The sequence below is a fragment of the Mastigoproctus giganteus genome, chromosome 6 (genome assembly GCF_048544385.1).
Source record: "Mastigoproctus giganteus isolate SK-2022 chromosome 6, ASM4854438v1, whole genome shotgun sequence".
Classification (NCBI taxonomy): Eukaryota; Metazoa; Arthropoda; class Arachnida; order Uropygi; family Thelyphonidae; genus Mastigoproctus; species Mastigoproctus giganteus.
The window spans coordinates 39,387,160-39,409,830 of record NC_143580.1 but is presented as its reverse complement, the minus strand read 5'-3'; the positions used below and the strand labels follow the sequence as shown (position 1 = coordinate 39,409,830).

The 22,671-nt window shown below is 35.2% G+C and overlaps 1 protein-coding gene across 1 annotated transcript in view; it reads left to right on the top strand.

Moving 5' to 3' along the window:
- Nucleotides 1-22,671, top strand: part of Nop60B (dyskerin pseudouridine synthase 1 Nop60B) — a 149,846-nt gene that overhangs the window by 63,051 nt on the left and 64,124 nt on the right. Inside the window, exons 5-6 of the mRNA XM_090375081.1 lie at nt 6,612-6,738; nt 18,232-18,362. Of these exons, the coding sequence (XP_090231207.1) occupies nt 6,612-6,738; nt 18,232-18,362 (258 nt within the window). The remainder of the gene's footprint in view (nt 1-6,611; nt 6,739-18,231; nt 18,363-22,671) is intronic.

The following is a 22,671-nucleotide window of genomic DNA, read 5'->3' as shown; positions in this document are numbered from 1 at the left end:
TGTGTAAATACTTTTTAAAAATATATCAATTTCCTAATACAGTTCCCATTCTGTGTTCTCTGCAGCCACTGAAGTCATAAAATTGAATTCCCATCCAGTGGGGTATGTTCCAACCCCAACTGGGTTCAGCAAATTAATTCTATAATTTTTACTCTAATTACAGAGCTGAAACTCACTATAGTTGGAGCCAGAACTGTTTTCTTGAATTTTCCCACTTCAATTTTCAAAACCTTCTATTGAATTTCACTCAAATGACAAAAATGTGACATCAAGTATGCATTTTTTTTTAGGCCTTTCCAATTTATTTTTTCACCCCCACCCTAACCAGCCTAGAGCTTATGAAACCCAACACTTGATTCGTTTCTTGATGTAGAGCACGCGAATTTCTTTTTACAGAGAGTAGCAGTTCTGATAAAACAACTTTGCCTCAGTACAAGCGAAGCGTGGGAAATATATATCACGTGACCTCGTCTCCCATATAGCTGCATAGAGATGGGAAAGGAGAAAAGAAAATAAAACAAAGGACAACTGCGAGCTACTGTTATTGACATAAGAAGCAATGAAGCGAAACAGTAGCAGCAACTGTTATGGAAGGCAAACAGATCGTATTTCCTTTCTTCAATGTGTATTGCAACTACTAATAGAAAATCAAGGAAACTAATCTGTTGGAAACGGGAAAAACTGGTGTAAAACTGATAACACTGCAATGCGCATTTGATAAAAAAAAAAACAAAAAAAAAAACGTTTGCTCTATTGTAATTGTTTTTAGTAAACAATATCAGAACAGCAGTTTCCTAGGTTTGATCTTCTAACGAAATTTCAAGAAAATATTTCTATTTATAGCTGCATTATAAACTTTGAAAACTGGTGTGCAAAAGAAGGGGGGGAAAAAATCATCCACTATGAATAACGGATTGTTTCTTGAAATGTGTATTGTTCACAAAACTGCAATATTGCTAACAGATTACAAATCACTGGCTGCTCAAAAATTATTGTTAGAAGATATTTGCTTGTTACTCTTTGATGTCGTCATAAAGGGAGAAATTCTGTTTTAGTTCAGAAGCCGAATAAATTCACTATCCACGGTCATAATGCTGTTCTGAGCTGCAATAAAAAGATAAACCCATCACTTCTCTTTCTTTGCTGTGGTTTTAGGTGAGCAACTTCACACAATCAAGCTAAATGCTGTGCGGTTTCTTGTATTCTCTCTATTATGGGATCTCTGACCGTGTGGTCATCACGGAATATAAACAGAAAATTTGTTTGTCGGAATGCTGCCCACCAATTATCAACTCTTTTACTGACCTTCTAATGTATGTTGTGTTCAAATGATCCACTTTGCGAAATTCAAAAGTGCTACATCATTTAGGAGCAAAAACCGTTCCCCCAACATAATTACTTTAGGTTCAATAAAGGACGACTACTGATGATTTTACTGAGTGGAAGGAAGTATCCACAATAAAACATCTGTAAAAGGGTGGTCACTCAAAGGAGAGTAACTGTAGTCATTTGCATTCAAGGACAAGCTATACAGCGATGTTTGAGATGTATAATGCAATTCACTCGCTAATATTTCCAGAGGGATTATTGTGGATTTTTTCTCAAATTTGCACCAGGCCAAAATCGGACTTATTAGTACTTCCGCATCCTAGAATGAACTGACTAATTAGAACTTCAGCATCTGTGATGAAACGTCGTGTACACCGATATCGCTGGCTACAGCAATAATGTAAAGAAATGAGGCACAACATTGTAACAGAGCTATAATGCAAAATAATGTTAGAAAGTAAAAATGCAAAATATTATTCTAAAACAATTGCAGTTTCGGCATCCTAGGATGAAGCTGACTTAGAGCTGCAATGCTATTTTTTTATTATTATTATTGTTATTTATTTATTTTTTATTTTTTTTTTTTGTGTGTGTGCTCTGTTCAGTTTTTACGCACTGTCAAGGTAAGGTCAGTGTGTGTGTCATCTAAAAAAAAAAAAAAATCATCCCGCACGGGAGAAAGTGACAGGAAAGAAAAACTGTTTGTGAGCTTGTGTGTGTTTTGTATTGTGATGTTGTGTTTTGGCATTTTGGCTACCTGGAAGCTGTGATCACCTGGACGACTGCCTCCAGGTACTCTTCCCTAGCAGGAGGGCAAGACCTCCCCTACTATCTGCACGCCCTCCTCCATGGGGAACGAGTTTCCCAGGGAGGAAAGAAACTTGTATAAGATGAAGAGAGGGAAGCCCCAATCCAGGATGGATTGCTAGAACAACACAAGAAAAAAAAATAATAATAAAATAAAATAAATAAATTTAAAAAAATAATAAAATAGCAAATGCTTAAAATAATAATAATAAATAAAGTTAGAGCTCTGGACCTTTGACAATCTCTTGGCCTTCTACCCACCAAAAGGGTATTTTCATTTCTCTCCCCCCCCCCCCCCCCCCGGGTCGGACTAGAAAGGGTGGACTCCCTCCTCTAAGGAGTTCCCCCCCCCAAGTGAATGAAGGGAACTGGAAATGTCAGGAAAATGAACCCTGTTTTCCACCACTACGAGTAACGGATTATTTTCACAATCTGTTACTAGTAGGGTTTTTTTTTTTTGCACACCAGGTGAGATGCATGCGAAGTTCCTTCGACATCAGTTTTCGAAGTTTATAACGCAGCTATGAGTATAAATATTTTCTTGAAATTTCATAAGATCAAATATGCATCCATGAAACTGCTGTTCCGAATTAGCCCTCTAAAAACAATTACAATAAAGCGAACTTTTTATTTATGAAATGCACATTGTGGTGATCGGTTTTAAAACAGGTTTGTTTTTTGTTTTTTTTTCTCTCTTCTGTTTCCACTGTGGTTTCCAATAGATGAATTTCCTTGATTTTTTTTGTTAGTAGATACAATACATACTGAAGAAAGGAAAGAAGATATTTTTGGTTTTCAAAACCAATTCGTTGCAATGCAATTCTTTCGTACAACAATTATGAAAAGCACTAAAGCAAACTGTTGTGAGAGAGCCATGAAAAATAGTGTTCTCGAGTAATGATGCTCAACTGTTTGTTTTCCACGAAAGTTGTTTACATTTTTATTTTCTCCTTGGTGGATCACCTTGGTAACGCTAATGATGTAAGCTTGACCAGTTAATTATATCTCCGCGTCTGTTGATTCGTTTTAGCTAGATGAAGCGGGAATTTTGAACTAATGCCGTAGCGCCCGGTTTCATCTTCAAAGCTTCGAACGCTGTTTTGCCGAAGTAATAATTCATAAATTGATATTGTGATCATACATTTTTGCTGTTTTCGAGTGAATTAAGTTTTTGCTGAATGCTAAAGGTAGGAAATCAAAGAATATACTTCTGTTTATGTGTATTGAGAGTTTCGGTTTTGTAAATTGAGTAGAAATTATTAGTTTTTTTTTTTTCAGGGGAGACAACTTTCAAGTGGGGGTTAAATGTGCTAACCTGTTTAGCTATTCTCTTTGAGAAATAAAGGTGGAATTTAGACTGTGCAGGGAGAAGTGCTTCAATTATAATTAATAACTTGTGCAGCTTGCTTTCAGCAATTAAAATTTAAATGATGTACTTTGCAAGCTGTTCTTTTTGCTATGAATTTTGTGTAGGGTCTGAATGAAGAAAAAGTTTGTAGGCTTGAATTTATTAAAAAATATCTGAGCATGGAATTGGGAAATATTTATTTTATAATCTACGTTTTAACAAATATCTAAAATATAAAATTTTGCTATTCTTCGAAGATATTAGTATCAGTATGATCAATAAGTATTTACTCTTACCTAGAAATATTTAAGTTAGGGATTTGTTATTATGTGTATAAAGTAGTGTAAATCTCATAAGTCTGTTTATATTATTATTATTATTATTTTTTTTTTTTTTTAATATCCATATCTGTTGCTGAACTAGGGCCATGAATACAATGAGAGATGGTATTCTGGAGAAGATTAAGGTCCAATCTGTTATAAAATTTCTTCATTTTCAAGGCAAAAAAGCAAAACAAATCCATGAAGAGGATTTGAAAGCTGAATATGGAGAGGATTGCCCATCACATGAGACTGGAAAGATAGTTCAGATGTGGGTGAAGCAGTGTGCATGATGACCCAAGAGACAGAATATCCATGTCAGCAACAAATCCTGCTAATGTGCGACTATTATTCCTTGAAAACAGACTTTTAACTATAAATATTATAACAAATGAAGTGAACGCTAGTCAAGGGTCTCTTTGCACCATAATGTGCGAGTTCCTGTAAGTTTTAAGTTGTCAACCAATGGATTCCGAGATTGCTGACACTTCCTTAAAGGCCCTACAAGAAAGTGTGTTCTGCATGATGGTTGGAGCTTTGTAGAGAGAAAGAAGAGATTTTGATTGTTTTGGACTAGATTGATGTTGGATTAATGCGTGGTACATCATTCAGAAACAAAACATGGGCAAACAATGGAAATGTTCGTTTCTACCAACCCACCAAAAAACCATGGTTCAGTTTGTGTGGCAACAAGATCACGTCAATGTTATGGGACTTAATACCTTTAAAATATCTTTATAAATTATCTCACAAAAAGCAACAGCATCACTGCAGAGACTTCCTGAGGAAGTTAGAGGTGCTATCAAGTTGAAAAGACATGGGAAGCTAACCAAAGGCATCTGTCTATCTCCTAGCTGACAATGCTCATACTAACGGGGCTACTCTCACAGTGGTCTTTGGAATTAGGTGTGGCTTTGAAAATCTGCAGCTTCCACTTTATTCTCCTGACTTCTCACTTTCAGACTTCTTCCTATTAATTAAAATGGAAAAAAACCTGCAGATTTTAAGATAATGAGGGGGTAATTTAGTGAAGTGTAAGCCTGGTTTTCTTTGAAGTGAGTTCTGTTCTAGATGCCTGAAAGAGCTTACCCATAGTTGGAAAAAAAGTATATAGCTGTAGAAGTTTGTGGCACCTCCATAGCCAGGTGGGAAGGAGCAGCAATGCTTAGCACACACTTCTTGATTAGACCGAGGTTCGAGCCAGTCACCACCAAATACGGAGGATGCGGAAAGGTCAGGGAATGACCATCACATATTCCCGGAGCAATATGGCCTTAGTTGCTAATGCTCCTAAAAACCAAATAACAACAACAACAACAGTAGAAGGTTGTAGAAGGAAAAATATATAGTTAGTATAGAGATGGTTGAAATCACCAGCCAGATTTCAAATCCATAACTCAAATATTTCTAGATGAGGCTAAATACTCTTTGACTACCCCTCGTATTAGTATTAGCTGTATGGTGCAAGAAAGTCCTAGGTTTTTGCTGTACTGACCAAAAATAAAATATAAATAAAAATGGTTAATTGTAATTAACAAATAAAATAAACTATTCGATTCCCTCCTTATATGGCTCTCCAGATGACCTTCATATTTCCCTGAGCATTAATTACCCACAGGTAACTTGTTCCAGTAATTAATAACTTGCTGGCTAGAAGTTCATGCAATCTAGTCTAAACCTCATCTATGTAATCTGAATTAATGACCCCAGTTCTGGAATCATAACAGTGAAACCTCCTCCCCCTCCCTCCCATTTATTTTACTTTCACTTTTCAGAGATTTACCCCTCAGTCAAGTCTCCTAAGTTGCCTAGTTTCTAACCTCTGTAGCCCACATTTAAACCTTTCCTCATTTGGCACCAATCGCACTAGGTGAGTTGCCCATCTGTGGCCCATTTCAATAAGTGTGACATCTGTTTTTTAGGTGCAAGTCTCTGTATGTGAACACTAAACAAATGTACGATAAATCATCAATAGGACATCATGGGCCTTCCTCACTACCGGGCTGCCCTGCTTGGAGAACTTTGTCTGGCTGTACCATAATTCCCAGATTACTTTGTATCAGCTTTAATTTTGGCTTGGCGCATTATGGCCTCAGTTGCCAATGTGCCACTAAACCAACCAACCCAGATCACTTTCTTCCTCTGCTGTTTTTAATTCAGACCTACCAAATGTGAAAACCTTAAAGCATGAGACCTTGCATTTTGCTACATTATAAAACATAGCTGCCACTTTTCTGATCATTGCATGCTAGTTGGAAATAAAGGCCAAACTTTTCAAAGAACTGGTTGAAATTTTATTGATACAGGATTTCTAAAAATAATAGTGCTGGAGAAGGTAGTGTTATTTATGCCCACAGACAAAACATCAGTCTTCTGAATAGAAGACTCAAAACACTGAATCGACAAGTCTGAAGGTAAAGTTATACTAGAATTATTATTTGACTATAAAGGCATAATTCATAATCAATTCATAACAAGACATACTGCTAATAAGATTATGTATTTAAAATCATTACATGTTTAAGAGTATGGTCAGAAGAAAGAGATTCGACTTTGGCTAGGAAAAATTGAAATTACTCCACATTAAGGAGAATGTCATCAGGATGCATCAGAAATTTCAGCATACCTTACAAACATTTGGAAACAGTTTTGTAATATCTTTATTCTCCTATTTAACCTATTATTGTCATATTATTTTTATCTATTTTGATTTGGTATGTGGTGCTATTGTAGTAGTCTTCACATTTAGGAGTAGGCCACTTGTAGAAATTAAATCACAAATGTAGTGCTATGTTTTATTTATTCAGGCTCTGGAAACTCTTACCGGTGCCCTTTTCCAAAGACCTCCTTTGATATCAGCAGTGAAACGGCAGTTAAGGGTGCGTACCATTTATGAAAGTAAACTTCTGCAGTATGACGAGGAAAAAAATTTAGGTAAGTACTGTACTATCTCTTAACACGTTTGCCAAGTATGCTGATAATTTTCGTGGTAGTTATTTTAAATTAATATTTTGATGTAAATTTTTTATACACTTTTGGTACTTTATATTTAACCTTTTCTTTTTTTAAATCAGTAGAATTTCGTAAGAAGAAAAAAGTGGAAAAAATAATATATTGTTTGCAGCTGGTAAACTTCTGACAAATTCATTTCTACAAATGAGTAGGAATGCATTTGGTCATATCCTGTGCAAGTGCTAAAACATCTGCTGCCACTTGATTTTTGGCTGTCATACTGTAACCTTAAGAGTAGTAGTATCGTGTATTTTTAACAATATTAAGGTTGAAGGTCATAACATGGGATAAATTCAGTACTCCATAATAAAATTACATTATACTCCAGAACTATGAAATAACCTGATTGGAGGCATTATTCCATCAGGCAGTAAAAATATTGAATGTATAGATAACTGTAAGATAAATTCATAGTATATGAATAATATGATTAAACTTATGCTAGGACAGAACTAGGCAATTAATCAAATTGAGGAAACTAGATTCCTACTTGGAAAGCAACAACTTTTTTGATAACTTTCTAAACTGGCAAACAAATGAGTGAAAATTAACATGACCAGTGATGAAAGTCAATGTGAATAATGGACAACGGTGATAAGAGTATTCAGAAGATACTACTGGTTATGACATGACTGTAATGTGCAGCAAAAACATCCAGTATACAAAAATAATGGCCATGGAACATGTTAGTTCAAAAAACCAATGAAAAATGATTTTCAAAATCATTAACTTGAATGAATAAAAGAATAATGCTTTTTTCCAGCATTTTTGAACAGAAATTTAGGACTGCCCAAACTTACAAAGTTCCCATTAAGTTAATTGTTTTATGCATTAATCAGTATTAAAGTATTTGTTCAGCATAGCTGAGTAGTTGGGTGCATGAGGGAAGTATCACATGCTCTTCGAGTGGACCATGGTTTGAGCCAATGTAATTGCTAAATAGGGTTAATGATTGTAGTCATGAATTATTGTGAACTCTTCTGACATGGTAGCTTGTGCTGTGGAGTATAAATGTGGTGGTTTTTTTTTTTTTTTTTTTTTTCCCCTTTCTTTTTAATAATGGCACTTATGCTCTGTAGCCGAGTGGTCAGGAGCGGGAGTTCAGTAGCACACGCTCCTTGAGTAGACCGGGGTTCAAGCCCCTGACTGCTGAATATGGTCGATGTGCCAACCCACACTGGACCAGCGTGGCAGATTATGGTCCATTTCCCTCCAGCATGAATTGTTGAGGAGGCTTCCATCGAGCAGTGGGTTGATAATGGCTGCACTTTACCTTTATATTATGTATGTATTTGGGGCGGTCAACATCTGACAACTACCATTTTATCAATTTTGATGGATTAGTATCATTGTCTAACTGGGCAGAAAATTGACTTAAAGAAAGAGTATTTGTTTTGAATTGTGAGTTAGTGTACAAATAACCTTAGTGACCACTATAGGAAGCCAAGGTCATTCAAGATTTCTGTGTTTTACCAGTTTCTTATCTGATTAGCAGGCCACTGTTTGGTGTGTTTGGAATCCAAGAGAGTTTATTATTGTTGCAGTCATTATTAGTCTTGTATTTCTCCTTTGTCAAATGGTTTTTTTCCCACACATCTGAGTTTGATGGCTTGCACCTTCCATTTTTCTTAAACGATAAATTTAACTTAAAAAAAAAAAAAAAAAACTTGACTGCAAACATTTTTTTTTTTTTTTATCTTTAACCAGCTGTTCATAGTAATCTTGCCTAACCCCTAAGGAATTATGACTATGCTAAACAGTGACTATACAGAAAGCACGGGTATCTGCTACAGCATGAGGATTAAACTAGTGGATGTCAAATGGTAGTGTTGACCATGAAAGCGTAAGTTCAGTGTCACTATATCACAAAATTGAGAACAGATGGTTTGATAAAAAAAAAAAAAGTGAAATTTGTGGCTCAAAATTGATTGATAACTGCCTAATCCATGTCACCAGATATTATATTCAAATTATCATGTTAAATAGTGGATAGAATCGTATTCTATTATTTGAGGCTAGTTGAAATAACCAGTTCTTTCAATTATCCCATGTCCAATTTACAACATACCTTTATGTAAAAATGTCTCATTTCAACGAATTTCATTAAAACAAAAACATCAGTTTGGCATAATAAAAATTGTTCTGCTACTAAAAATATAATTGTTATAAAAAATTTGTATACCAAAATACTTAATAAGCAGTATTTTGTGAAATGGATGAGGTGACAGAATTGAAATTACAGTACAACATCGATAATTCAAACTAATTTGTACCGGGTTCTGATTTTCAAACTTATCAAAAATACGGTTCTGGAGACTAAAAAAAAAAAAAGTTTAGTTAGTTAGAAATAAAATCACGAAGTTGAACTTAGGTATTTTTATTCATAAATAACAAAACAAATGGAACTTACAACCACAGTAACACATGTATAGGTTTTAATGAAAATGATTACTTATTTTTTGCTGCACCATTTTCTAACTTCCTTTCTTTGTGCTCTTTCCCCTCCCCTCCAGGAAGAGTAGTTGAGTTCAACAGCATTCAGTTTGTTGCTCGTGCCAAGCCATCACAGTCTCTAGTGCATGCTTAAGCCCAGTGTTGATGTCGTCATCTTTGTCTGTATCGTTTTCGGGAGCTCCAGTTTCTTTTACATTCACAATTTTGTTTTCATTTAAAACAGACAATATCATTTTCCATCCACACCCATGCATCACCTTCATCACAATCTTCAAACCAAACCCAATGATTGACTGAAACAAGTTGATCATCTCATTCAATATTTGTCCCTCGTCTCCTACAGTTTTTTCTGCAATAAGCCATAGTTTTTTCCAGTAATTTTTTAAAAATTCTTTGCTGTTAGTGATTCTCACTCATCAACTAACATGTAGCGGCTGTCCACGAGACTGAGCTTATTTGAAAAAAGCTATGATGCTTTCTTCATTGGTTTCTGCCAAAAGTAAACAATGCAAAACTTGTTTTTTGTGGATTCTTTTCAAGACTCCCTGGTCCATTGGTTGGAGGAGTATAGAAACATGACGTTGACTCTGTCATCTATTTTGTTTAATGCTTTAACTGAAAGGAAGTGGTTGCACATAGATATCTTAGATGTCTAGGATAAGGAAGACCTTGTCCATTTTGCCTTCTTATTCATGATACTTTTTTGATATTTGGAATAAAATCGTTGGTAAACCATATCAGATTACAAAGTGTTATGTTTAGTTAGTACTGTATGTATAATTAGGCTATGTACTTAGATGATTTATAGAGCTTCTCAATGACCGTTATGTAATAGACTTAATAATGAAAATAGCAATAAGTGCTTAATTGACAGTACTCACCTCAATTGATCTGCTTAGCTACATGGTATTGAAGTGGAAATGAAGTTCAAAATAAATACAGAATTGTTAAAACCTGTAATTAAAATTTGCTTAAGGAAGAAGTGCACTACCTCTCTCCTTGTTGTCTTTTATAAATGACAACCAGGGATGGGGTAGTATGCTTCTTCCTTGAGCAAATTTTAAATACAGGTTTTAACAATTCCGTATTTATTTATTTTAACTTATTTTAAGCTTCATTTCCACTTCAATACCATGTAACTAAGCAGATCAATTGAGGTGAGTACCATGAATTAAGCTCTTATTTTTATTTTGCTAACCTGTGGATAATATTCTTCTGATTTTCACATATAATTTAATTTTGTTAATTTGTAAGGTAATAAAAGTTTGTGCTTTATATCTTCATTTTTATAGCCTCTGGATAATATTCCTCTGATTTTTGCTTTTTAGAATTGCCGTTTAATAGAATCAAAAATTCAGTTCTCAAATGTGATCACAATAACCGCTGCTTACTATAATTATTTTATGGCAGCAGCATAAAAAAAATAATGATAATGATGATGCTGTCTTGTTTGGATTATTGACGTTCAAATTTTTGCTGCTCTGCTGTAATTTGTTTGCAGTTTTGAATCATTGCACTAGTTTTGGTTATGTATCATATCACTTAAGAAAGCAGTCCATTTGGCTGACTGAGGGAGAGCTGCTCTTTAAAAGTGGGGGGAAACAGTTTTTTTTTAATCTGTTCCAGTCTACAGGTTGAAGTGCTGTGCTGTGTTGCAGAAATTTGACTGGCACAAGTAAACTGAAACCATTAGTTATTAATAAGTACAAATAGCCCCTCCCCCCACAGTATTTAAAATATGTGCATGAGCTACCTTGTGAATATCATCATAATACAAAAAGCTTGGGTGACAGATGACATTTTCCAAGACTGGATTTTGGTGTTAAAATGGCATTAAGAGAGATTCTGAAATATCTCTCCATCAGAAATTGTTCAGAACACAAAGCTGGTATTGTGCTACAAGACTACAAAGAATGTGAAAGTAGACATGACTGTGATGTGGAGAACAGTTGGAAATATATGGCAAATGTTAAATGTTCTTTCAGAAGTGTAATTGAACAGTTATATTGGCATGGGCAATGATGCCATTGTTGTTTAGGTAGGACTACATTGCAACTGAACTGTGGGAGTTGGACAAAGGACGTATCAACATGTTGCAAAGATGGTTGTTTGGGGATTTTTTAGGTCCATCGGCATCTGTGGCCATAGTGCTCCAGCAAAGGATGATGATGTAGCAGAAGACAGCAATGATGATGCTACACTTGGGCACAGCCAATATGGCATGAATACTTCACAAAATCTTAACAACATACAAAGACATTCTGGATAGTGTGTTACAGAATTGTACCATTGTTCAGGAATTTATAGAAAGATTATCCATGGAAAATATCCATATTGAAATGACAGTGCAGGGGGAAAAAATATTATTTAAGATGTGAGCACTAATCATGGTAAGTTTCGTTATAATTATTTTGTAATATGTAACAATTCTGAATTTTTATTGCATTTGAATACTTTGGTCTCCCAAAAACTTGGTTATTGACATTACACTGTGTGTGTGTGCTTGCGTACAAGGGGTGATCATTTAATTCGTGGACTGGTGCTTCTTAGCTACTTCTGGTGGTGCTTGCCCTGATTACTACTGAGCAGACTGTGTGCATGCCACTACTTGTCAAGCTAAATTTTTTTTAGCCATGTATCACTGATGATTGTTTTGAAGTAACGCATCAGACAAGACTTAAATGCATCGGAAACAATTAGAGATGAATGAAGCATGTGGTGATGAGTGTCTTAGTAGGGCAGCCATTTTTAAATGGTACACGTGATTTAAATATGGCTGTCAGAAGCCCCAGAAATCATGAAGACATGCAAATTACACTTCAAATAGTGACTTGTGGTGAAACTTGGATTTTTCACTATGATCCAGAGACAAAACAACAGTCAAGTGAGTGTGCGCATTCTGATTCACCAAGACCTAAGAAATTTTGAGCTTCTCGTTCAGCTGACAAACAAACAAATTGTACTTGCCTTTTTTGACATAAAAAGCATTCTTGTTACACATTTTGTGCCTTGTGGTACAACCATGAATAAGGAAGCATATTCTGGGGTTCTCAAAGTCAAACTTTGCTGCACCATTCATGAGAAACATCAAGAACTTTCCAGTGTGAAGTGGTTTCTCCATCAAGACACTGCCGAAGTTCTGCCACACCCCCTCCCCTTATGCATTGGACTTAGCCCTGTGTGATTTCTTCCTGTTTACATGTCTGAAAGGCAAGTGTTCTGCATCTGACAACGATGCTCGCAGAGCCCTAAGGGAAGCACTTTGCAGCCATTTAAAAAAATGGCTTGCAAGAAGCATTTAATGCATGGGTACAATGGTGGCAAAAGTGTGTAAAGTTCAAGGGAGAGTATTTCAAAAAGATTCAGAATATGGCAAAATAAGATCTTACACACACACACACACACACACACACACACACACACACACACACACACACACAGTGGGCGCCAGTTATAATAATCACTGGTCATTAGAATCTGCTGCATTATTTCAAAGAAATCAATAAAATGCACTACACTTTCATCGTTTACTAGAATCACCTTTTTAGTTATAAGAATCAATTTTGAATACCTATATTTTTCCGAAGCGCATTTCTGGAGGTCACATTTATAGAGGTCACAACCATAAAACAATTTGCAGTTTATGGTTTATTGGGCTTTTCTGTTAGTGCAATAAAAGGTTAGTAAACTCGATCTTACTGCATTTGCGATAATACTGACGACTGGAATTCTGTGGTTTCATGTTATTAAGGTGAAATGTGTTTCCCCTTCGCTGAAATCTGCTCTTCATTTCTATATCGAAACTTCGTCTCACTTGCATGTGTCAATTTCCAATTTGTGTGTGCAGTGAACAGAAAGTGAATTTGAGTGTAAAAGATAAGTTACAAATTATAGAAACACGTGATAAATTAAACTTAGGCAATACATCTCAAAGGGAAGCAGCAGTAAAATTAGTAATGCCTCAGTAATCTTTATCAAAATTATTAAAATCACGTCACATATTAAACACTAATGTGATTGGTGAAACAAGGAAAAGGAAGCATGAAGGGAAATGCCAAACAGTAGATGAAGCTCTGTTTGTTTGGTTCAAACAGGCTAGCTCATTTAATGCACCAATCAATTGTAGCATTCTTCAAAAAGCTAATGATTTTGCTGAAAAACTACACGAAGAGTTAAAGGCGACGGACAGATGGCTGACAAGATGGAAGGATAGGCATGATATTGTTACAAAAATCTTTATGGAGAAAAACAGGATTCTGATGGTTCTGCAGCTTGACAGCTGGTTGAAAACCTCTTGGCAAACTCTGTAGACATTTTTAATACAGATGAAACAGGGTTGTACTACAGGGCTACCCCAGCCATTGCATGATTTTTAAAAATTCTTCTGCATCTGCAGGAAAGAAGATCAAGGACAGGATTACAGTTCTTTTAATCCGATTGTTATTCGTTGAACAACAGAATGTGTATTGCACCTACTAAACAAGCAACGTGATGGGAACAATCAAGATGAAGCTGTTAGTTATAGGCAAGGTTAAATTACCTAGATGTTTTAAAGGAGTAAAATAGCTGCCAATTGAATATACCAATAATGCCAACACTTGGATGACAGCTTCTTTATTTGAGGATTATCTTCGTAAACGGGATTTACAATTGAATAAGAAAAACAAAAAAAGAATTGCATTCGTTTTGGACAACTGCCCAGCTCATCCAAAGTTGACTTTCAAAAACTTCGAATTAGTTTTTCTACCTTTGAATACCACATCACTGATTTAACCTCTCTACCAGGGAATAATAAAAACCTTTTATAGGTCGGATACGAGGCGAAGAATTGTCCGGTCTGTAGATGAAACTTCATATGAAAATGAGTGCCTAGAATGAAGTTTCTGAAACATGCATTAGCAACTGTTTCAAAAAATGTGGATTAATTATTCATGATGGGCAACTAAGTCACGATACTTAATGTTGAAAAGCCCTAAGACACGGTGAGCAGGAGTTTAATGATTGGGTGGACACAGAAAGTGATCTACAAGTTACTGCACCTTTTTTTTTTTTTTTTTTTTTACGAAAACCCCAAACACGAAAGGTATCAAAACCTATAGTACTTAGTACCGTGCATGGGTTGAAGGAGAAGTATGGGGGGGAGGGGGATGCCGGAAACTTTGCTCTAGAGACTAAACATAGCTTTAACAGATGAAGAAATTGCCAAAATATTGTGGAAGAGGGAAATGAAGATGAACTGAAACAAATTCCAGTTAAAAAACAGAAAACTCGTGAAGTTAAGCCGTCCTCAGTAGAGCATTGGAAAGAAACTGGTGCAAGTGATCATGAATGTAGGCTGTTGAAAAATCTATAAATATACTTTGTAGTGATAATGTAAAACAATCTAAAATAAGTGACGTTTTAAATTATAATCATATTACAAAGTGCTAAGTTTGATTAATATGTATGTTACTTAAGCTATGTACATAACTCTAAATTTATTTTCATTTTGCTAACATGTGGATAATATTTTTCTGGTTTTGACGTATCATGTAATTGGTAATAAAGTGTAAATTTGAGCTTTATATCTTTATTTTTATAGCCTCTGGATAATATGTCGATTTTTGTTTATTAGAATCAAAATTTAATTTGCAAACGTGATCGATCTCTCTCTCTCTCTCTCTCTCTCTCTCTCTCTCTCTCTCTCTCTCTCTCTCTCTCTCTCTCTCTCTCTCTCTCTCTCTCTCTCTCTCTGTCTGTGTGTGTGTGTGTGAAATAAGTGCAAAATTAAATGAAAATAAAAAATAAGGATAGTAGAATAGACATCAGTGGCAGCAAATATGCAAAATTATGTTTCAATAAAAAGAAACAAAAGTATGCCAGTAGCATGGCAAACCAGTAGAGTGAAGAATTTAACATGCAAAATTAAGAATAGAGTACTGGAACATTAAATAATTTAGAAAATAGAGTCCAAATTAAAGGAAAATTTAGCGGTGTCCCCCCCCCCCACTGCTAAGCACCAGTTTCCAAATTGCGTGAAATATCACTATATGCAAATGTACCAATCAACAATACAGAAATAGTGGACCATGAGGCCATAATGGTCAGGGAACCACTACATTTTGAGTGCTACACAAATCCATGCCGCAATAAAGTGATCGCAGTACCGCTCTATCACGGTGTGGATTTGTGTAGGCTTCAAAATGTAGTGGTTCCCTGACCCTTATGGCCTCGTGGTCCCACTTATGAGATGGGGCGTAATGGTCAGTCTTTTCTATTCAATTTGATATTATGGTACGTTCTACTTTATTTTTACTTCTCTATTTTTACTTATTTCTGTATTGTAGACTGGTTACATTTACATATAGTGATACTTCACACCATTTGGAAACTGGTGCTTGGTGGGGGGGGCACCTTTAATTTGGACTCTTTTCTAAATTGTTTTAATGTTTCTCCAACAGTACTCTATTCTTAATTTTGCATGTTAAATTCTTCGCTCTACTGGTTTGCTATGCTACTGGCATACTTTCATTTCTTTTTATTGAAACATAAAATTGCAGCTTGTATATATAGTGTGTAGAAAGTGTGAAGAGGATTTTTGTTTAATCCTATTGAACCTGCATTATACACCAGAAGTGAATTCGACTAAATGGATAAGAAATGTAGCGATATGGTAGGATGAGGTGACCAGGTAAGATATGAAAAGGAGAGAGACAGATAGTTGGCAAGAAATTAAAATAAGAAATGAAAAGGTGACCAAAATAAGACCACATAGCAGTGTTTCTCACAATTTTGGTGTCTTCATCAGAGGCCATCCACCGAAATTATGAGAAAGACAGCAATGTTCTTGCTTCTGTTTCTGACATGTTCTGTATGCTATGGTGCGTGTGTGCTATAGATATGTTGCTTAGAATGAAATTTGAAACATGATCTGTATGATCATAATATAATTACATTTATTGGCAATTTGTTAGATCTTATTCTTGCCGCAAAATTTCAAATTTCGCTCTTAACGTGTCTATAGCACACATGCACCATAGCATACAGAACATGTCAGAAACAGAAGCAAGAACATTGTCGTCTTTTTTCTAATTTCGGTGGACAGCCTCTGATGAAGACACTGAAATTGTGAGAAACACTGCAGTGTGGGTCTTATTTTGGTTGCCTTTTCATTTCTTATTTTAATTTCTTGCCAATTATCTGTCTGTCTCTCTCTTTTTCATATCTTACCAGGTCACCTTATCCTACCATATACAGTAACCCCCCCCCCTGTATTCGATGGGGTTGCGTTCCTGAGAAATGTCGCGAATACTGAGTTATGGCTCCCCTAGTAATAAAGGGGTTCCGTTCCAAAGTATGTAATATATAAGAAAAACTAGTCTAAAATTTTGTCTATGTATGTATTATATGTACCTTCATAATGACTATGTACATAGACAGTACATAGTGAAATGCAAGCATATGGCATCGAAATGAAAATAAGAAACAATTTAATATTAAATGTAATATTTATTAGAAATTTCAAACAAATCTTTCAAACCAGTGCCTCTGCTAGCTAAAAAAACTCAGGGAGATTCCCTTGGATTGGAAAAGTGCAAATGTATCTCCCACACATAAGGGTGGCCTGAGTGTGACGATAGCTTTCCCGGATTCAGACATTTCACATGCTAGTATAGAGTCTGTGTGGTGTGAGATAGTTGGAAACAAAGGTATAATGCAAGTAGGAGTAATCTACAGACCAGGTGATTGTGAAGATTATGACAAAAGCCTCTACATGCAAATGGAATGGGCAAGTAAGCGTCAATGTCTTATTATGGGTGATTTCAATTTGCCTCTAATTGATTGGAGTAAATGGGAAGGAAACTCGACATGGGGGAAAAAATTTTTAAATCAACTAGATGACTGTTATTTATATCATGTCAGGGAAAGTACTAGAGAAAAGAATATCCTAGACCTCATCATCACACACGAATCAGATAACATAACAGGAAGTGATCACGGAGTTCTACAGTGGATGATGACGAGAGAGGTAGCAGAAGTAAAAGGCAAAGGAATGGGTTTTAATTTCAGAAAAGGAAATTACGACGCCTTAAGCTACTACATGGCCTCTTAACTGGGTAAATATCGTGCAGAAAATTAATACATTTGAACTGTGGTACGCTTTTAAAACATTAGTGTAAAGATGTGTTCTGATGCTAGATAGTTGCTTAACCAACTTTTGGGAGGCTTCATATGGAAGTGTTTGTCTTGCAGATTCCTATTTAAATGTGGAAAGGAGTAAGTCTTCCAGTGCCGAGCACGAGGTCTGTGCTGATTGTCCCACTGCATGGTGTGAACCCCACCACAATGACTCCCTGATATTTCAGATGGTTACCACACCTTTCCTGTTTGTTGATAGGAAAATATCAGTAACAAAGTTATTAATGTCTGAGATAGTTTGTGTGTGCCCCCAAGTCTCTTCTGTATTAAATTTTAAATGCCTTATCTTAAATGCATGCACGATTAAAAAGGTAGAAAAAACTTGCACTTGCCAAATGTTCTTCCTTACCTCATTAATTAGGAAGGAGTAATTCCAAGAGCATAAAATGAAAAACCCTCCCAGTAGTGTTGCCACTTCCTGAATGATGATGTAGATTGAAAAGCTGTTTAAGTTTTGAAGTGGCATGTGTACATGATTATTATATTTGTATGCACTGAGGGGATTTTAGTTTAGTTTCAAACTGTTGTTTTGTGGTCATAGATTATTGGTTCACTTGTTACTTAGAATTTATAGTTAATTTATTCTAGTTTTTGTTGACTGGGCTTGAATGCTTACCTGTTCATTTCAACTAATTTGGGGTTGATTGGTTTGTGATTAATTACATTAAAATTAGTCTGTAAAATTCAAAATCAATATTATGCAAAGATGGCCATATTAAATAGCAAGCACACCTCTATATGGTTAAATTAAATTATTTATTTACTTTTGTATTTTTCCTCCAGGTATATTCTGGGCCAGCTGTGAGGCAGGGACATACATTCGTACCTTGTGCGTTCATCTTGGGTTGCTACTAGGTGTTGGTGGACAGATGCAAGAGTTGAGGCGTGTTCGTTCTGGGATTCAATCTGAGAATGTAATAATAAAACCACTATTTGTACTTAAATTGGTTATAACAAGTTTTTGATTTTTGCACTAACTGCATTTTACATGAAATAGATAGGAATACAAGAGTGAGTCAAGGTTAAAACTCAGTTCTGGTGCATGATAGTGATGTTGGCAATCTTGGACTGAGAAATCATGAATCTCACTATTCAGATTTAGCATGCTTAGTAATTATCACTCATTTGGGCCAGTGAAGGGCACTAGCAGGAAAAAAATTCAAAGCTGATGAACACATGTACATTGACTGTGTATCTATCTAATTTGAGACAGCAGCCATATTTGAATCCTGAATTGACTACACATCAGTATACTTCTTTCTGTGCTGCCAGTATCATTGTATGAGGAGAGTTAAAAGTTCTGAAAACAGAGTACAATAAACAAATTTTTTTTTTTTTTTTTTTAGTACAGGTGACCCCCGCTTAACGCTGATAATTTGTTCTGGAAAAACAGAGCGCTAAGAGAGCTCCGCATTCCCATAAGGTAACATGTGTATTTGTAAGTTGTGGTCGGTGCCATAGGATATTTCCTAATCAATAATAAACGGTAGTGAAAAGATGCACAAATGTCGGTCAAAATATTTAATATTCAAATATTTGTACATATAAAATATACGTATATGATTATGTGGTAACTACTTACATATAAAAATTAAACTTAAAATTCCAATTAAAATCATGAAAAATGTGTCGATTTTGGGTTGAACTTTGGCCCTCTTCTAAACAAACTAAAAGGGGTATTAATTTTAAATCCCCCATAGCGTTACCGCCCAACAATAAAGTCACCCGATCCTTCCCTTCTTTGAAACCTGGCATGTTTTTTTTTCTTCTTTTAGGCATTCGTTTCCACAACAGTCCTGCTTTATCTATGTTATAAACTTGTTGAGGAGTATAACACACAATACCCCTCTTCAATAATTTTAGCAAGTTCTTTTTTGAAAGTTTCGGCTCCTTGATCTGCACTTGCAGCTTCTCCCTAGATTTTAAATCTATTCAACCAGCTCTTACCAGTTTTAAATGGTTCCACATTTTTTTTTTTTTTTTAGTTTTCTTCATATAATATTGGCTAATCTATTTTTTTTATTTATTTATTTTTTTATAATATTTAACTTAACCAAATTCTGCATTGGATATTATCTTCAATAAAATTAGTTAACATCTTTCCATTTCAACCCTAATAGCCGACCTTAGCCCTAGTTGCTTGCAGTGGAACAGTTATCTTTCCCGCTGCTGAAATTAATTTATTTTTTTATAATTGTTCTTACAGTTAAACTTGCAAGTCCTAAATTATGGCACACATCCGCTTGTCGTTGACGGGAATCGATTCGCTTCAAAACGTCTAATTTAATTTTTGAATTCGGTCTTTTTCTTACATTTATAGTCTTCGTAGTGCGCCCAGACTTTGCTTTTTCATTCTTATCGGCCATTATTAACTCTTCAAAAATGCAACTGCGTTGGTTGCATTAATTACGATACAATGTTCAAGTAAACTGTCCGTTACGCACAATGTCTAATACTGTACTGAGTGATGACTAGATTTCGCATAAATGCATATAACGCAAATATTACAAGCAATATACTTGATCATTTTTTAAATGGTTGATCTTGGAACTATGTAACAAGTGACTGTACTGCAATTAGCGTGCGAGAAAATTTCACTGAGCGTGGGAAAATTTCTCAAGTCGGTGTGGGAAACGTTTTAATGCTGTTTTGCTATTCATTTTCAAGCTATCGAATCCATCAAATGAAACGATTTCGTTAAATATGCCAAAAACGCAATCTGTAAAAGAGCGTTATAGTGATTTGTGACAGCGTTATAGTCAGGTTATAATATAAGAACAGCATTATAGCGAATGAGTGTAAAGCGAACTGCGTTATAACTGGGGCCTTCTGTATATTTACCTTAAGTATTTAATTACATTAAATACAATAATTGTATTAATCTAACCTTCAAAAATACCAACAAATTAGGCATCAAACCAGGCTTCTACAGCTGCTTTTAGCTCTTCATCTATGACATTAGTTAGTGCATTTGCATCATTACTGCATAATTTGATTTTTTAGACAAACCGAAGTTTGTACATTGGCATTGTTATCAGTCTCATATCGTAGCATTTCATATTATGAAATCCTTCATGGGTTTCTCTCCTTGTACTTCAGACACGTAATGCTCCCTATTAGAGAAGACTACTGTTATTTATTTTCATTTGAGAACCACCACTCAGCACTCTTTGTTTTGTCATCAGTGAGTGGGTAGAAACCTGGTTGTGACTTTTTTACATGATATGAGAGATGCCAAAAGGTGTGCTTCATAGACTAATAATATTTTAGGGCAGAAAACTTCAAACTGTGACATTAGTCAGTGTGTTTGCATCATTACTATATGGTTTAATGTGTTAAACTAAAGGCTATACATTGGCATCATTATTATAACATCTTGTGTAAATAAGTCACAACTGGGTTTCACTCCTTATCCTCTGGGTACCTGCTCACTCACTGATGAGAAGCTTGGCTTTGAAACTGTGCTGTTTGAGTGGTGGTGTTCACACTCTTGAAAAGGGAGTGTCAGAAGGTGCTCGGAAGAGCTGCTCATAGTATTCTTTTCAGCTTCCTTTAATTGTTCTCTGTTGAAATTTCCTCTTTGGAGTCCTTAATTACATTAAGTTTTGGTTGGAACTTTTGTCTTAAGGACTTAATTACAGCATACATCTTCTTAGTTTTGTTTCATTTGTTGTAGTATTCGATTTCTTTACACTTTCGATTGATCTATCCTGTTTGTCCTGGCTTAAACAGTGTTTGATGATTTTGCTTAGTTCCTGATACTCTTAGTTTCCTTGTATTTTCCCACATTTCCTCAGGCAGCATATCATCATCTAGTTCTAATAGAGCTTGAAAACGATTGTCTGTTTCAAGTATATAATTGTTTGGAATAGGGAAAACCCTATTCGTGATCTTTTTCAGCTTCAGCTTGAGAATGATGTGGAGTAGCTGATGATCACTGCCACAATCTGCTCCAGGAAGTGTTTTTGCTGTGGTTACACTGGAACACCATCTCTGATGTAATCAATTTGATTCCATGTGTAGAGCCTTCTTGGGTGCTGCTGAAAGCAGGTGTTACATATGACAAAGACAGTTCAGATGACAAAATTCAATTAAACTTTCACCCCATTCATTTCTAGTGCCAAGACCAAACCTACTACAGTCTGGACTAGAAGAAACTGTCTTGCCTCAAGTATCAAAACATCCTTTTTTGGGACCAGATCAAGAGCTGATTGGAGATTTTCATAATAAACGTCCATAACTTCATCTGTGGGTGTTGATATCGGTGCATATGCAACTAAAACTGATATTTACTGGCTGGCTCTGAAGTCTGTCATCATTCTACTATTAATAGGATTGTATCCAAGAAGAGACCTTGAACATTTCTTATTCAAAATGACAACACCATCTTATTTTACTTGGTCACTTCCAGAAAAAGCAACCAAAAACCCATTTCCAGTTTTGAAATGGGTTAATTTTTTAAATTCTCATTTGATGACTCCACTCTTTGATGTTTATCGTAAATGGAAAGATTTCTGGGAACCCATCTTTCACAAACTTTGGACATTCCCAAATGCTCATGTATTGTTAAGATGCTTCCATGGGAATTGCTAAGTACTTTTTTTCCTTCAATGATAGCAGTTGTTTCTGAATTCATTTCTTCAGATGGCCAACCATCTTGCAACAGTAATATAACTGTGATACTTTGTTGGAGAAGTATCCCAAACACTTGTTATTTTTCATGAATTTCTTTAGCATTTCTGCCCTCTTTTCATTAAAAATTTTAGTACTGAACATTGCTTGAATTGCTGGATATTCATTCTTCTTTTACTTACCAACATTAATTAAATTTTAGAAACTGCATCAAAAGACATTGATAAACAATTATTTTCACATTATTTTAGGACATTAAGCTATGAAATTAACCTATTATTCAAATCAATATTTTAGCAAAGGCTTATTTTTCAAGATTTTAGTTTTCATTTACTTAGTGATTTTATAGATGGCAACCTGGGGATTGGGTGGTGCACTTCTTTCTCTGGGCTTAATTCTTAAAGTTAATGTTTTTAATTTTTTTTTTTTATTTCTATTTTTAATTAATTGGTTTTTAATGTCTTTGCCTCCCCAACTTAAATGTAACTAGCAACACGGATAAATGAGGTAAGTACGAAAAAGAAGTCTTTGCTAAAATATCGATTTGAGCAATTAACAAACAGTATTTTATGTTTTTACTGTAAATTCTTA